The sequence below is a fragment of the Taurulus bubalis genome (assembly GCF_910589615.1).
Source record: "Taurulus bubalis genome assembly, chromosome: 2".
Taxonomy (NCBI): Eukaryota; Metazoa; Chordata; class Actinopteri; order Perciformes; family Cottidae; genus Taurulus; species Taurulus bubalis.
The window spans coordinates 9,300,717-9,318,061 of record NC_136590.1 but is presented as its reverse complement, the minus strand read 5'-3'; the positions used below and the strand labels follow the sequence as shown (position 1 = coordinate 9,318,061).

The 17,345-nt window shown below is 41.3% G+C and overlaps 1 protein-coding gene across 4 annotated transcripts in view; it reads right to left on the bottom strand.

Moving 5' to 3' along the window:
• pax2b (paired box 2b) overlaps positions 1–12,981 on the bottom strand; it is a gene marked incomplete at both ends in the record, with an annotated part of 28,529 nt that extends 15,548 nt beyond the window's left edge. For 3 of the 4 annotated variants that reach the window (XM_079237397.1, XM_079237399.1, XM_079237398.1), the window contains 5 exons: positions 6,864–6,983; positions 7,089–7,168; positions 10,328–10,525; positions 11,115–11,280; positions 12,930–12,972. In XM_079237397.1, coding sequence (XP_079093523.1) covers positions 6,864–6,983; positions 7,089–7,168; positions 10,328–10,525; positions 11,115–11,280; positions 12,930–12,972 — 607 coding nt within the window. Of the gene's footprint in view, positions 1–6,863; positions 6,984–7,088; positions 7,169–10,327; positions 10,526–11,114; positions 11,281–12,929 lie in introns of all 4 variants that reach the window. The other variant, XM_079237400.1, reaches the window with a different exon arrangement.
• Positions 12,982–17,345: the final 4,364 nt, after the last annotated feature.

Below are 17,345 nucleotides of genomic sequence, written 5' to 3'. Positions count from 1 at the left end.
GTGAAAATGTCAAGCAATAAATATCACGCCTTTGCTAACAATTTCTTGTTAACTATTTATTCTATTTTCACTGCAGTAATGAATACAGGACTTATTTACAAGCGAAGCACCGATCCGATATGTCGGATCGTTATCCATGCAGATGTCGGCCACGATGGGACAGATTTTGTGACTCTGTCAACGTCGTTATACAAATCAAAGACTTTTGCTATCGGTTCATCCAGTCGAAGCCGGGGACCAAATCAGTTTTTAGTGGCACGGTAATCTCTGTCCTCATGGTACCTTACATAAGGGTTGAGCTAAGATAAACAGCTGAGGTATACATACTTTAAATACAGGAAAAAGAGATAACTGGTACTCTGTATCAGCAGATACCCTCCGGTGAGGTATCGGTGCTGGATCCAAGAAAGCTGCATCGGTGCATCACAATAATTTATCCCTCACTGTATCATCTGTTATCTTGTTTAGCTTGTGAAACGCTTGGTTTTACCCCTGAATTTCCTCCTCTCTAAATTTAGGGGTAAAACAACTTTTATACGCTGTAGAGTATGTCACTCTCCAGTAAAAAAAAACACGTCACTCCAAATGTTGTGACTTTTGGGTGTTGTTCCCATTTAAGAAATCACCATAATATCCCCAAAACTCTGTGTCACCTAGCTTTAACGTATGTTTTTTTTAAACGGACACTTGTGGGTGCAGTTGAATGTAAATGTAGTTTGACACTCATTTGCTTTCTTGGCGAGAGTTTGATGAGAAAATCAATCCCACTCTCATGCTTGTCTGTTATACAATAAGCTACAGTCAGGAGATGATTAGCTTAGCATAAAGACTAGAAACGGGGTGAAACAGCTCGCCTGGCGGTGTGCAAAGGTAACTCAATCTTCCTTCTGTAGCACCTCTCTTAAACTCACTTCCCCCCACGGCTTCCAGTCTTTATGCTAAGCTAAGATGACCCTCTCCTGACTACTGTTTATATGTATTGCACGTATGACTCATCCAACTGTTGGGAAGAAAGCAAATAGGTTGAATTATTCCTTTAAGAGGTCAATACAACTGCCTCCTGAGAAAGACAAAAAAGCTGATTTTTGTTTCTGATCTGTTGCTCATCTAAACTTTAGGGTCCATTTCGGTGAATATTCAGCACGTTTTCTGCACAGCCTCAGTGAAGGCCCTCACCTACTACTACTAAAGCTGCTGCTTGTTCCTTTATCAAGCTCAATTGTTGTCTTTGCGACCATAGAAAATAGAGTCATTAACTACTTTCTATTAGCCGGCCCGAGCCGCAACACCTGATCAATATCCCCCCCCCCCCCCCCCCCCCCCCCCCCCCCCCCACACACACACACACACACACACACACATACCCACACTATATTTGTCATTCACCGTTGTGCAATACACTTCCCACTCACAAGACAAACCATCCTGGGTCAACCTACGTACTCGTCCTCCCACTCAGACGGAGGACAGTCCCATGAGCCCTCCCAGCTACCGACTCCCATTTGACAAATCAGCAACGACTGTGTTTCCGTGATGAAGATGATTCGGGTGACATTTAGAATGTCTGCGCAATCAAGCTTCCTCAAAACGTAAATCCCTCCCAGGAAAAACTATAGCATCAAAGACGTCATTTGTTTCTGCTCAAGCGACAAAGCCCTCTAGCGGCCGAAGAAATGATGACTGGAGCAACGGAGGAAGCAGTGGGATGTCCCTGTAGAGCTGCAAAGTGTCAACAACTCGAGTCAACTGTTTCTGTTTCCTGTCAGTCAACGTTGGTGTCTTCCAAACATTCTTGTGGTTATCGTGGCAACCATGACAACGAAGGTCGTTTCTGGGGCCTAAATCTCCCAAAGTATGTTTACGTTTTTTTTATTTGTCTTCTGAGTCTACCTGAGGGGGAAATCACAATGTGTTTTGTCTTTAATTAAGGACTTCTTCGCCATTTTCTTGAAAACAATGAGAAAAATGTAAACAATAATTATTTTATGAAGTCAGAAGAATATTTCACAAGAGAACTTTCTGTATTTATGTTTTGTCTATGCTCAAACTAGAAAAACAATGTGATGCCATTGCACAAATTAGAATAGGATGGAGTTTTAGGGCGTTACATTCATTTAATTAAATTCTTATCGATTTTTTTTTCTTTCTAACCAAACTTTATATTTGCTTATTTGGTCACAAATAATATAAAAAATACATATGTACAATTTGAAAAAGTGTTTAAGTGCCTTTAAGTATCTTTAAGCACTTATCATCAGTACAAGAAGTCAAATCCATTATTTGGACATTTCCAAATCTGACCATTAAGCGGCGGTGATACTAATCTTTGACCACAGTGGCTTTGTTGGTGCGTTACACGCTTGTCCCGCTCTGTGGTCCTTTATTGATCATTGCTGCAGTTGAGTGTATTCATCTTGACATCGGTCTGCATTAACACTCTGGTAACGAGGGAGCTGCCTCTATCAGATCAGATAACCGGCTCTATAAAGCAGACTCCTCTCTACGGGTTTGGCACCCAGAGGTCACGACCCCTAGCAGGAGGCTTTAGCCAAGGCAACTAGGGGACTAGGGGTGAGTCTGAGTGACTACCCGCCAAACAAAAACAGAACAATTTCCATGTTTGAAGTGCAGGTTGAGTATAAATAGTCTTTGTAATAAGAAGTTTGACTTAATATAGGAAAAGAATGATTTCAGAATAAAAGTTTAAAACTTTTTCCCTTGATGAAAATCATTTCTAAGTTCCCGTTAGAGGCGCAGGGAGGTAAGCTGGCACCTTGAGGTCATGAAAGCCCGCCTCAGATAAATGAGCTTACCCCCCCTTTTCAGTCTGCCCCTTGTTTAAATAACATGTCAACATACATACACTCTCATTCCCTTAACACATTGTTATGTATTTCACAATAATACACCTCTATAATTTCCCGCCTGACTCAATTCTCTGCTTAATTAAATTAAATTAAAACAAATTGGATGAACTCAGCTGCATTTTGTTTTGTCTAATTGAATGTTTTGATTATGTAAACATAAATGAAATACTGTGATATGGCTGTTCTGCATCACTAAAGATCTGGTATTTGTGTTTGATTGGAACTAGACGATAAATTGATGGAAAATTAATCAACTAAAGAATTTGATAATCGATTAATCGAAAGTTGTCCAAACATTCTCTGTTTGCAGCTTCTCAAATGTGACAATTTGCTGCTTTTTTCAGATGTATATCATTGTAAATTATAATTTTGGGGGTTTGAGGCTCTTGGTCAAACAAAAAAAGGAAATTAGAAGACACCACTTTGGGCTCTGGGAAACTTCAGTAGACCAAACTGTGAATTAAAATAATTAGGACATTCCTTATTTGCAGCCCTATGTCGGATCCCTCATAATATTCAGAAGGGAGCATTTTGGACGCCTTACTTACTGTCGGCCATCAATTTGCCGTGATGTTCCTGAGCTCTTAAAGGCTTCATTAATCTAATTTGGAGGTTGCACTTAGGTGCTGACATTTTGCTGCGCTCTGAGTTCCTGTGTTGATTCTTCCTCTCCCCCCATAACAGATGCTGATACACAGAGCAGGGTGTGACGGCGGCCCGCTCCATCACTCATCTACATCCACACACATCGGTTCAGTCCTCATGACGCTCACAGATGAGAAATAATTAATTCAACAGCTACTGAAGCACAGAATCACATCCATTCTGACTGCCACTGGCTATTGTTGTTGGCTTTTTGAAATGTATGATGATCATCTTATCATGAAATTTCTCTCTCTCTGCTTTTCTCTCATAAATCAAGAAGAAAGCCCGACACAAAGCAAGAAAGCAACCAGAATGGCTGAAATTAAGAATCATGTCGGATTGTGCATAATTGTGGGTCGGCTCTGAAAGGACGTGTGATATGACTTTGAGAGACCGAACGCACTTCATGGACGCTGCATGTTCTCAACAGACCACCAGGCTGTCTGCTCGGGTCAATTCAGCTCACTCAAACGCTCACTAATAACAAGAAGGAGAACAAAAACACCCATGAAAGCAGATTTGTACTTAAACATCGGATACAGTATGACACCTTTTTATTTGACCCTGAGAGAAGCAGCTTCTCCTTTGTCTTTTCTGGAGCCTACAGTGTCAGAAGCAGAGGGGGTGGAGGAGCTGGGATGTTAATCTGTGAGGTAATAGCTTTTCTCTGCAGAATTGCAAATTCTAATATATGTCACTTTGTAAAAGGTGCGGACAGCCGTGGTCGCCAAAGACACCATCTCTAGAGGTCTCTCCCTCTCTCGCTCTCCCCCACTCTGTCCGTCCGCAACAATGGCTGCCAAGTGTAACATGCTACTTTTAATTTGCAATAACACGTGACAATAGCAGATTAATGGCTCTTATGACACCTGTGTCCCTGAAGCTCCTCTTGCCGAGACCCAGTGTACATAACGTGTGTCACACTACATTATCTCTACATCCCTCCTGTAATGGGGGACCTTTTTTTAAGGGCACTGCTGACTTGGAAACTTAGGAGCTGTCTGCCTGCTTGGCAGAGAGCCACAGCTACTGCCTAAAACAAATACTCTGGGCTACACAGCCAATCCATTTCAGCGGGGCTTGTGTTGCGCACCGCCCTCCCCTCTGCAACCCTTCCCCTCCTCTCCGCCGCTCATTTTTGTTCATGTTTCCAACCCTTGATAATGACTGCTTGTGCCACAATCATCATGAGGCTTACCAAGTTAAATAGGGCTCAGGCAAGCTACTGTGCTGTGAGGAAATTTAATCCAAGCATTAACTGACTATAGACTTCTGTCTACTGAAGGAAGCAGAATATGTCTGAATAGCAAACAAGGCAACACGTAAACACAGACCTCAGTTAAAAAACACTGCTTTAACCCCGAAATGACCATGAAACACCTTGAGAGCAGCACAAACCTGCTTCTTATTTATAGTGCCAGGGTTATCCAGATATTAACGCATACATATGGATTCTAGGAAATATTCGTATGATCATATCCAAACATATTTCTTTAAAAGTGACTAAAGCTCTTGTTTTTTTTATTTTTCGTACGTAGATTTTTTTTTTTTATGCATGAATAGCAGCAAAGAAAGGAGGCTAAAAAAGCATCTCATAAACACTCTCAAAATTGAAAGTTACTTCACCCAAAATACTGACATAATCTGTCCTAAATGACAGCTACGGGTCTTTTTTTAAGGACACTTCGGTCTTCCGGCTACAAAATCTTGAATTCAGTTGGTCTTCTAGTCTTTTTTTGGGGGTGTAAGGTGCACTTTAAGGGAAGACAGCAACAGGACAATAGTGTCTACAGGGTAACATCGACCGTAATATACTATTTTTACAAACTGTGGCTCGAGGCGAGACATTGCTTTTGCAACCGTGTGTGTGCAGCCAAGGCCTGGGGTTTATGTTTTGGAAAGATAAAGTATCCCTGACCTCGTGGTTCCAGGTAGGCACCAGCTGGCCGTTGAGACAGTATATAAGAACCACAGCTCCCTCCGTCACCCTCAGTGCAAGTCCTACCCTAATGCAAACACGCGCACACAAGCGCACACAAGCACGCACACACACACACACACACACACACACACACACACACACACACACACACACACACACACAGCTTTCTGCTCTTTCATCGTATTGCTGCCCGATCACCTAAATCACAGAAATGGCAGCACATCAGGGGAATCATTTGAGACTGAATAGCCATAGAAACATGGCGCTGTCACCTGGAAGACCTCCACAAAACAGGCCGGCTCTCCTCCTCACACACACACACCTTATTCCTCTCCATGCCCTTTAATACCTCTTTGCCCTTCAGTAGCAATCTGCATAGAAATGTGTGCATTCTATCATTCAGGGACTAGACATTACACCCTGGCTAATATGAGAGGTCCTCGAACGACTGGAAATGAACCCTTGAAAATACCAGACGTTTGCATTATGCCTCCGCGATTGCATCTCTTACAGGGGAAGACTTGATTATGTCATTTGCCATGTCCACGTCATGCTGGTTTTTATATCTTTGCCAGGAAATCTACCTCTGACAGGCCATTAGTCATCCCTCCCTCCCTGCACGCACATAAAACATCAATTCCACCCAATATCCCGCAAACCCCCGTGCTTCTCAACAAACGCCATAACAAAGGAGATGCTATGTAAACTGCTGCCGTGCTCTGATTAGCTCTCATTCCAGAGCACTGCAGAAATAAGGCACTCATTTCCCCACCCTGTTTGAGATAACTGCCCCTTTTCAGCAGCCACATCATCCCTGCCGCACATGCATGCTTTGTAACATGAGTGCATCTGTTTAGCTATTCTCATCAGACTTATGTAGTGACATTAAGGAAGCCTATTGCTTACAGAACCAATAATCTATATCGCCTCAGGCCCCCTTATATCCACTCACCTACTACTTCAGCAGCAGAAGTGGAGCCACTTTTGTTAAAGGGAGAAGAAGAAGAAAAAAAGCCCTCCACAGAGCTACATCGGCTTTCTTGACTGACCTGGGTGGTTGGCTACATCATCTTGACATGTAATTATCTAAAGCCCTTTAATCACTTCCATAAAGATTAATTGCAGGAGACAACAGCGGAGGTCGTGTCTTCAAATCAAAAGACTCCTTGGCAGATTGACACAGCGGTGTAAGAGGGTTCAGACATAGGTGTTTTATAAGGGTCATCTACTGGAACTGAAGCAGGTTTTAATGCAGTAATTGCAAGTTCAGCAAAGTGGATTTTATAGCATAGCACTGCACAGTTTGTTCATTTTTATTTCGCTTTTTTTTTTTGGTAGGATTTTAGTTTGTTTCTGCATGCTAATCCTGTGTTCTTTTTCTCCTAAAGACGAAAAAAAAAGTATCTTACCTTCATCTCTTTTTCTCTTTTCACCATTGGATCGTGGAATACCCAGAATCCCGTTGATGGAGTAGGATCCTGCCGGGTCGTTGGAGACGCTGGTTACAGGCGGAGAGGTTGTGCTTGGTACTAGGGGAGAAAAAGTCAAGAATAAGCTTGCATTCCCAATGAAAAACATGCCTGTACAGTGTGTGCTGTGATGCCATATCGGCCCCTGCTGAGCTGCATTATTACCTATAGTATGGCCTGGAGTCGACAGGGATGACCCATCAGGGGACGGATGGAAAGGCTGCTGGACTTTTGTTCGGATGATCCTGCGCAACAAAGGAAAGGCAGGTGTCACTGCTGCTTTTCTACGAACCAACTCTCCTCCCCGGAGATCCCAAACTGCCCCTAACTACGGAGATATTGTGTGATTAAGATATCAACCGTTTCTCCGTGGGAAGAAGGGATCAGTGGTTCTACCTTTTAGAGGTGAGGTCTGAAGAAAAGTCTTCATTGCACTTTTGGTCTGAGTGATCTTGCAAACAAAGCATGAAATCACATCAATTCACCTCAATGATCAGCTTCACTGCCTCTACCTGGCCCACACTAATCAGCTCCCTCCACCTCCCTCTCTCTCTTTCTCTCTCTCTCTCTCTCCCACTGTGGAGGGAGTTTCACTGGGGCAGATCGCAGCCCTATAGTAGCCCTTTGCTTCACAGATCAAACATCTCTGTAGAGCAAGCGGCCCCCATGTGCCAATGCGGATGAGGTTGTATTGATCGGGGCTTGGGGAGAAAAAGTTGGGGATTAGTCACACGGGCAAACAGATGCAAATAGAAAGCTATAAATTATATGTGACAGGAAAGCAATAGTTCCTTATTGCCTTGCACAAGCTTACGCCAGCATTAGATTCCTTTAATCTGAATGGCACTTGGGAAGAAAGGGAGCTGTCACAATAATTTGTAAACTTTAAAACTATTCATCATGTATGCCACGAGAGCTATTTTAGAGCACAAAGAGGTTGGGTGAGGACTGTGGAGCCTTTAAGGGTGGATTTCTTTACACAATTCAGATTTAGTTTCTTTGTTCTCATTTCTTCGCATGTCTTATTTCAGTGGAATGAAAATATTCACTCGCTCAGATAATAACATTTTGAAGCAAAAATACTCCTCTTATATTTTCTACATATTATCCTGATATGTGGCTGATTATTTGGGTATTGATGTAACTGTAGGTGCCGGAAGGCTTCAGAGGGGAAAAAATCCAACACTGTCACAAATCAAAAAAAGAAAAGAAAGAAAACTCCCCTTGGAGGCAAACCTACCTAACAACAAGCCTTTCCAGAGAACGCATATTGACGTTTTAATTTTTTTCACTTCTCCCCATAACAGTTATTCGACCCCTTGACTTATGTGTGCTACATAAATTCAAAGGCTTTATTTGGTATCCATGTTCTTGATATTGAATAAGCAATTTGGGAGAATGAATTAATGACCTGGCTGTTGCTGAAAATCCCCTGAAGAAATATTAAAATTGCTTTCCTTCTGAATCAATAATATCGAGCGCCATTGAGGACCTTATTTTTGTATGTCTACCAACAGGGTAGCGTTACTTGTTGGTTGTGGAGGCCCTGACTCGTAGTACAACACTATCTCTGTAGCATTTAATAATGCATGCAGGCGAAAGGTGTTTAAATTGAGCATCCTCTTTTGTCAACAGTCCTGAGGTCAGACTGACTGCCACAGAAACCCACGACTGGCTCCAGAATCATCCAACTGGAAAAGCCTTGGCTCCAGTCCTTCGCTTTTTTCTGTATTGTCTTAACTGTGGAAACCCACAATTTAACACTTCTTCTCATTTATCTGCAGACACTATTTTCTTCTTTCCAAACACCTAGTAGCATCAGCTGATGTGGAGCAGTCTGCTTTAGTGATTGAAGTACTGAAGATGTTTTCATTGATTTTTTTTCTTCCCTTTGCATACTGCTCCTTTAGAAATTCATTGAAATGTATTGAAATATTAACCTCCGGATAAATCTAAACAAATGCGTCTCATTTTAGTGTGCTCCGTGTGTGTGTGTGTGTGTGTGTGTGTGTTTGTGTGTGTGTGTGTGTGTGTGGCACAGAGCAGCACATTGAAATATTCTGCTTCAAAAGGGAGAGAATATTCAGCATTAAGCCGTAATAGAAATTCAAAGTAGCTCTCATATTTGGCTGATAGAATTACAGTTCTTTGTATTCAGAATTTAATTTCCCACATAAACAAAGACACATAAGCCCCCCCACACCACGGGTTCAAAATAGAAAGCTTTAATTGGAATTGAAAAAAAAAAACTTGATAGAGCTCTTTTAATGATATTAATGTACATTTTGAATTTATCACATACATGTGTCTGAGCCTCCTTAAATAGGGCTTTTTAAGCAGCCACGAAGCATGAAATGAATTTTCTTCAGCCTTTTCTCTATTTAAAAGATGTCTTGTGTGGAGCTGTCCATGCTCTCCCATCAGCTCATTAAAATGTAATGCTGATGCTGGCTCTATGGAACAGTGCCTCTTAACCAAAGTTCATCAAGGGGGATCTCTGGTTTGGGGGAGGGGGGGGGGGGGGGGGGGGGGGGGGGGTGAGGGTGAGGGTGGGGGTGTCCTGGGTCCTCCTGTAGCTGCCACTATATTACTATGGTGCTGTGTACAAATTCCTTTCAGAAAACTCAAGAATTGTAGCATAAATAGTGATTCTTGAGGATGTTAAATAAATATATATATATATATATATAGTTTACCTGTTAAAAGGCGTTTTAAAGCCACAATCAAAACAAAATGTATGCTGCACTTTCATGCATAATCATACTCATCATTATTATTTACAGCAAGACACCACCCTGAGTTTTAATGCAATGATTTAAATTATTAGGAGCCTTATTTATAAACGGGGCGTGTTTTCGTTTCTTTTCTCGCTGCAATCTGTTTTTATTTTTGTAATATTTCACCAAATTGCAGCCACTCCGTTTCCCCTTAATTCCCCGTTTTTCTTCAAAATAAAATCCTGCAGAAAAGGCAGGCGCGTTGCCCTCTCTGTGTGCAGCAAGCAGCTCCAGCACATTAGATGTGCTAAAGAAAATTGGCCTGCTTTATAGCGCCACGGGATCTGGTCACCGACTATTGATCGGTTTTCATCTCGACAGATTCACTCAGTCCTGGATGTACTGCTGATTGTTGAGGGAGTTTGGTCTGAAAGATTGAATTGCACCTCTGAGACCGCAGGCAGCCTCGTGCACGACCGGCGTGCCGGGCAGCACAAAGTTGGCCAAACAATATTCTGCTGCATGTGGTGCGTTCACAGACACTCGGTTGTAAATTATGTATTCATTAAAGTGTTCACAAAGAGTGCGGTGTTTAAACCAAACTAAATTCAACCACACAAAAAAAATAAAAAAAAACGAAAGGTTGCATGCATTTTTGTCGGTTATATTTTAATTGTTGTGTCCTACCTGTTAATGGACGAGACGCTGGGAACGGTGTCGTTGTCGCAGACGCCCTCTGCGAGAAGTCTGTCTCTGATCTCCCAAGCGAACATGGTTGGGTTTTGTCTCTTGTAGTCTGCGATTTTGTCCACCACTTTTGGCGTGGCCACTTTAGGTTTAGAGCCACCAATCACCCCTGGTTTGATGCTGCCAGTCTCGTAGTATCTGCAATAATAAAAATGAACATTCTCCAATTATAGCTTACGATTTTTAAGACGCAATTGTACCTATTCCCCCCACCCTAAGATAGACGTATAAAATCATTTTAAACGCATTGATACACACATAGGCTGGAGAGTTATTGATTTTGAGAACTCCTTTTTTTTCTTTCTTTTTTTTTTTACAAGAAAGTCTCCAAAAGTCAACTTTCGCGTTTTCAAATGTCCATGATGTCTCAAAACAAACACATATTTTCTTAAAAATGCAAGAAAAACGCACGAGCGCATGCATGAATACACGGCAAGGATGTATTTCTGTAAAATTCCTATTGAATCTTTTCAGTAAACACCAAAATGGAGGAGAAGCCCACCTGAACTCCACCAACCTTCCAAATAACATATATAGTCTGTAATTTAGAACGACTAAAATATGATTCAATGCATTTATTAAGAATTTAAAAAAAAACTGAGCTGAGTTTCGCAGGTTGAGCTCTCTCCTCCACCTCCACCACTGTACATCGTGCATATTCATCCACCTCCCCGCACCCAGCAGAGTGTACCTGGCTGCAGGGCTTGTCCGGAGAGTGTTCACCCACCTGCCCAGGATCTTGCTGACGCAGCCGTGGCTGACCCGCAGCTGTCTGGAGATGTCGCAGGGCCGGACGCCCTGGTGGGCCAGCTCCACTATCCGCTGCCTCACCACGTCCGGGAGGGGTCTGCCGTTCACAAACACCCCGCCGAGCTGGTTGACACCGCCGTGCCCTACGTGGGATACAACAGCAGCACACACGCAACCCTAACATTACACAAAGTCGTAACGGAGAGGGAGCGGAGCAGGTGAGTTTGTTTTGTAATGATAGCAGCGAATAGATCTCAAATATAAAGGTCCGTTTCCTTCATGGAGCATGTTTGTGTGAAAAAGCACGAAATGCTGCACTTGAACATTAAAAAAAAGAAGTCATTATTATTTTTGTAACATTATGCAGGCACCTTATTTGTCTGTGTTTTGAACGTTTTATAAATGCAGCACAATGACCAGATATTAATATGTTGTCAGTCATCAAGCCATTATTCCAAATAATTATAAATAATTTATGGGTAAAAACTGCATTTGGATATGTTGGGGATTGAAGAGTATGACCATATCAATATAGGCCAAGTTTCCATAATGAATGTACATGTTTTTTTTGTTTTTTTGAATGAAGCAAAAATGAACATTGCAGCTGGAAATTTGACCTATTTATCTGTTCGTTTTTGTCCATGCTTGTTAGTTTGAATTTGTACCGTTTGTGTTGAAAACAATGTATCTTACATTTTTAATTATGATTCATTATAATAATATCTTTATTATAATATTGTTTTAATAAAATAAAACAATATGATATACATGTACTGAATACCTAAACAGCATATGTGTTTTCATCAGTCACATTGTTATTGTGCAGATTTAGTTAAAATAAATCCAACCTGCATTGACCCACGAAGATATGTGTCATAACTGCTATTTTAATTCTTTCTTTTTTTCCCAATATTAATTAATTTGGTCTCCAGTACTTTAAAGTTTCTCACCGACCTAATATTTTCTCAGCAGCTCCACGGCTCATGTTATGGCTATTACGTTACAAGCTCCCTCATTTTCCCAACACGGTAATTTTAAATAATTGAACGAGCTTTGATTACTCATATTACATATTATTTAGTAAACGAAGAGGTCATCAATAATTCACACACATTCACCAAATTACAGGTACTGTCCGTGGACTTGTGGTGGACTCACCTCGCAGAGTATTTGAATTATTTGAATAATTTGAATAATAGATGTGTAACTGACTTATCAGGCCTAAACACACACCCACACACTCTCTCTCTCTCTCTCTCTCTCTCTCTCTCTCTCTCTCTCTCTCTCTCACACACACACACACACACACACACACACGCGCACACACACACACACACACACACACACACACACACACACACACACACACACACACACACACACACACACACACACACACACACACACCCTGCGCGGGAAGCTGGAGAGTGATACACGTGTAAATTAGTAGAGTACCTGCAAAACGCATGCTCTTTGTTTACAATGACAAGTTTAATATCTGCACGTCGCTGCATGTGTGCAGAAGTATTGTTGTCATTTATCATATTTTTTACACAGAATATTGGCTGAAATGTGCTCACATAAGACGATTTAATCAACTATCGCCATGATGTGCCCATGTTTCTCAGTTTAAAGCACCGCTTGTATGCTCCAACGTGCTGTTGTCTCATACAGGTATACATGCTTTCTGCTGCAGGCCTTTTGCAACATGCAGAAAAGACACATTCTTCTCCTTATTTCTATCCGCATATGCGTGTCAACGCTGCAGGGGAACTGGGGTTGAGCTACTTACAGTGCATCGCCGTGAAGGGGTCCGCTTTGCAGTGAATATCCATTGGATAGCAAAGCAAAGAGTGATAATCAACTGAAGTCGCCGTTTCGCCGTCCGATCGAGGATGAAAATGTGAAGAAAAAAAGGTGGCTCTACTCGATGGAGGGACTTAGTTTGCCCCTCCACCCCGACGACGACCGGTTTGATGGCAACTTCTCCCCCAAAAGTTGCCTTGTCTTTTTTTGTTTCTTTTCTTCAACAGTCCGGTCCGGCAGCGGAGGTCTGGCAGGTGCGCAGCATGACCGAAGGGTTGTTTCAGTAACACGAGCGGTTAGTTTATCGGTATGGAAGCAGAGGTAAGTCTCACAGCGTGCCAAGCGATAAACAGTTTCTTACAGGAAAAACGACACGTTGAGGTCCAGCGTGCAAGCAGCGGGCCCGGGTATCTCCTCAATCCTGGTGGCCTTGATTTTTTTTACGCGTCAAACCGGCGGAGGAAAACACGCGCGCGCACACGTCGGGGTTTCTCCTCGGCGCCTGGATGCGTTATGCTGGATCTTTGGGCTGGGAATGAAGCCTCTGTCTGTGTCTGTGGTTCTAAAAGCTGCAACCCTCCCCTCTTCTTCTCCCCTCTCCTCCTCCTCCTCCTCCTCCTCCTCTCTGCAGACCCCCCTTTTGCTGATATGGATGACTTGTCAGACAAAGGCAATAGATGCCAACACTTTGTGATTCGCTAACGCAAAAAAAAAAAAAAAAAAAAAAAATCGGGGGTCCAAATGAGGAGGTCTCTGGGTCTGACACTCCGGCAGGAAGGGGAGGGCGATAAATAAGGAATGGATTCGGAGCTAGAAATAACAGTTTATTAGACATTAAAACCGCTGTGAATTATATGCTCGCTTACTGGAAGTTTTGAATCAATGAAAGAGGTTTTTTTATTTTTTTATTTGTGTTTCTTTCTGATCTTTTTCCCTTTGCTGCACGGACTAACAGCCTGTCTCTGGGAATGTATACAGGATATATATTTCTTTCTAATTTAATCTTTGAATTTAATTGTTTTGCTCATCTCTCTTTATGTCCACTCGGGAACCCAAGTAGGCCTAACTTAATGTGTTTATAGCTTTATTTCTGGCTCTAATTCGATATAAAATGTTACAAATGTTGGCTCATTTCTGTTACATGCAGATGTTTTGCCCTTTTTACATTCGGTTGATGGTGTGATGATTGCAGTGGTCCAAACTGGAAGCTGTGGTGTTTGGAGGTTGGAGGTGAAACTGATCTACATGCAGCAGTGCAGCTTAGCTTCTGTAGATGGCGCTGTATAGTTTCTCAAATTTAAAGGCGCTGCCAAAGTAGTCCAATAAAGTACAACTTGGGCTGCACTTGAGTGCTTGCGATCAAACTGAGAAGACGAAATATTGTTCTGGAAGAATAATCCATGAGCCATAGATCCATGCAAGGTGTTTCAAATAATTAAACTGCAGATAAGACTCGGCCTACCTCTGCATATAAAGTCCTCTGACTGGGAATTTAAACTATAAACAAAGCATGATGGAGGCATGCGAAAGTCAAGATGCTTCGTTTTGGATCCCAAAAAAAAAAAATCCCAATGAAAGATGAGTTGTTGTTTTAATTCACACTGTTAAATTATACAATCCATTTAAATATAAATAAAGTACATTTGTAAAACATTTTAAACAATGAAGTTAGTATTGTTCAAGGGGAAGCAATACAAGCAAAGACATGTCCAAAAGAAAAGTGAAAAAAAAATATATAAATACAAAAACAAATACATCAAAATTAATACATAATACATTAAAAACTGATATGCATAAAAGGACAATAATAGTGATAACTTAATAAATAATATTAAAATGTATAAACTATAATCAAATCACTGTAATAGGCAACTCACATTTTAAAATATAAATTCAGAATGTTGGGTGACAGTCTGAATGTCCCTGCTATTAGCACGCGCTCTCGCCACATATTTGAGCATGTTGTCGGGGTGGGGTGCTGTAGGTGTTGTTGGTGGTGGTGGTGTGGGGGGCATCTCTTTGGGGCAGACGACCACATCTCTGCCTCCTGGTCAGGTTAGGGGATGATTTCTCTTTTTGTTACTGTTTTTGGAGTGAGCTTCTGGTACAATATGTAGCACTATAGGCTGTAATTTCACAGCCGGCTGCACATTTCCCTTAAAGCTACATTCTCTCCCCCCATAAGACCCCACCACCCCCACCATCACCCCTCCCTCAGTTTTCTCCCTGGTGCCCTCTTGCTCCCCACAATTTGAGGGGGGTGGAAAACATATTTTTTTTAACCACATATCCAAACGAATACACACTTTTCACGTTTATATTTTGTTTGGTTTGTGCTCGAGCAGCACGTGCGGTGCGGCGTGTTTGACTATGTGGTCAGATGGGCCTTATAAAGCCCTCTCTCTCTTTAGGAAGGGGCCACCCCATTCAGCTGCTAACACGGGGTCAGAGACCCCTGAGAGCCATTTAAACAATGCAGCAAAGCAGTTTTACCTTTTAACAATTAAACACTGACAGTCTACTTATATTCATCTGACCACTGAAAGCCAGGAAGCCGCCCGAATTTACCAGTTTTATAACAAATAAATGTGGAAGAATTTAAATAAATGACTGACTCATTTCCACTTGGACACGCAGCTGCAGTATTTAAGACGATGCCACTGCATGTCAAGAGTTTGGAAAATGTTTTTGGAGCCCGGCTGCACCCATTAGGAGAGGTGTAATGTATTGACAGAGAGCAATTTATCTTTTGCCCCGCTTCCTAATGGCCTGTGCAGAGAGGAGAGAGGAGAGGTGGCATGGAGGAGGAGGAAGAGGAGGAGGAAGAGGAGGAGGAGGAGGAGGAGGAAGAAGAAGCAGCACCGAGGGTCCAGCTCCACCCGCCGAACATCACATCACACTTTCAGGCAACTGTGGGGAGGATGACCGAGGCGTCTGTGTGGGGATGGTGGTAAAGAACTTTTATTTCTAGAGGTGGGAGAGGCTATAGGTGTCATTTCATGTTTTTATTTTTATTTATTTCTCCCGTTTAGACTCTGCTGGTTGTCTCGCGTTATTCCAACGTCACCAATCGATCTGAGTTTCCCTGCAGAGGGGAACTGACACTACTGGTTGTAAGTTGAATATTAATCCTTTTCCATTGGAGGGAGGGGTCTTGTCAGGAGAGTTATGGTGATTCGTGGCGACGTCATGGCTGATTTTTGACTATTTGCACATTCGGTAAATCGGAGAATAATGTCAAAACAATGTAAAGAATTCTGCATGCTGAAATAAATAATATATTTAAAGTCTTTTCGGGCTCTTTATTTGACTAAAATGTGTCGAAAATATATATTAACCCTCATGTATTGCTCCTAAAATGCATGCAAATGAGTAATAATTATACCATTTTAGGTATTTTATTTTTTGAATGGAACGGGAGGAGTGAGAAGTTCAGCTGCAGCCTCCAATACATTTAATCCTATAACACTAACACACATATCTCTTGACACTGTTACTGTATATTGGATTTCCTCACTGTGTCCATGTGCTCCAGCAGCGAGCAGCTACAAATACTCCCGGGCTACAAATCTTTGCTGGCGTGAACAGATGGAGCATCAATTTGATTCCATCCTCGACACCGTGAAAGATTGATTTTGCACTTGCTTTTAATTTTGCCCATAATTAATTGGATCATTACAACTGTTTTCCATTGATCCCCTCGTTTAAATGTAAAATTGCAACGTGATCTATGTTTCTTATCATTAGTTTTTCTTATTTATTTATTTATATGTGTATTCGTTCTGTGGAGGATTATACTACAGCAAACGATGCTCTTTAAAAAAAATAGTTTCTGATGTTCATCGTCAGTTAAGTGACCCTCTGTTTCCTGTGCAATGCAGTAAAAACAGATTGTATGTTGAACATTGCAGAGTTATATATATATATATATATATATATATATATATATATATATATATATATATATGTATATATATATATATATATATATATATATATATATATATATATATATATATATGTATGTATATATATATATACATATATATATATATATATATATAAACTCATTATAACCCTTAAAATGTGGTCTATTGATTTAAACACACACTCACTGGTCCTCTTCAGCATCTCATAACGAAAAATCACTATTCTCTATATATGCTATGATATAATGTCCCTGCAATTTTCCAGTAATATATACAAATTCGGATTATATTATTATAGGATTGTTACAAGCATTATTGTAATCAATCGTTATTTTCTCATCAGTTGTCAGGCTGTGATGCATCATTTGTTCAAACTAATATATTTTCTGTTAATGAATGGAATAACATGCATTATGTCAAAACCGTGATTTTGGCAGACTTTAACTCATCAGATACAAAATCCACACATACAT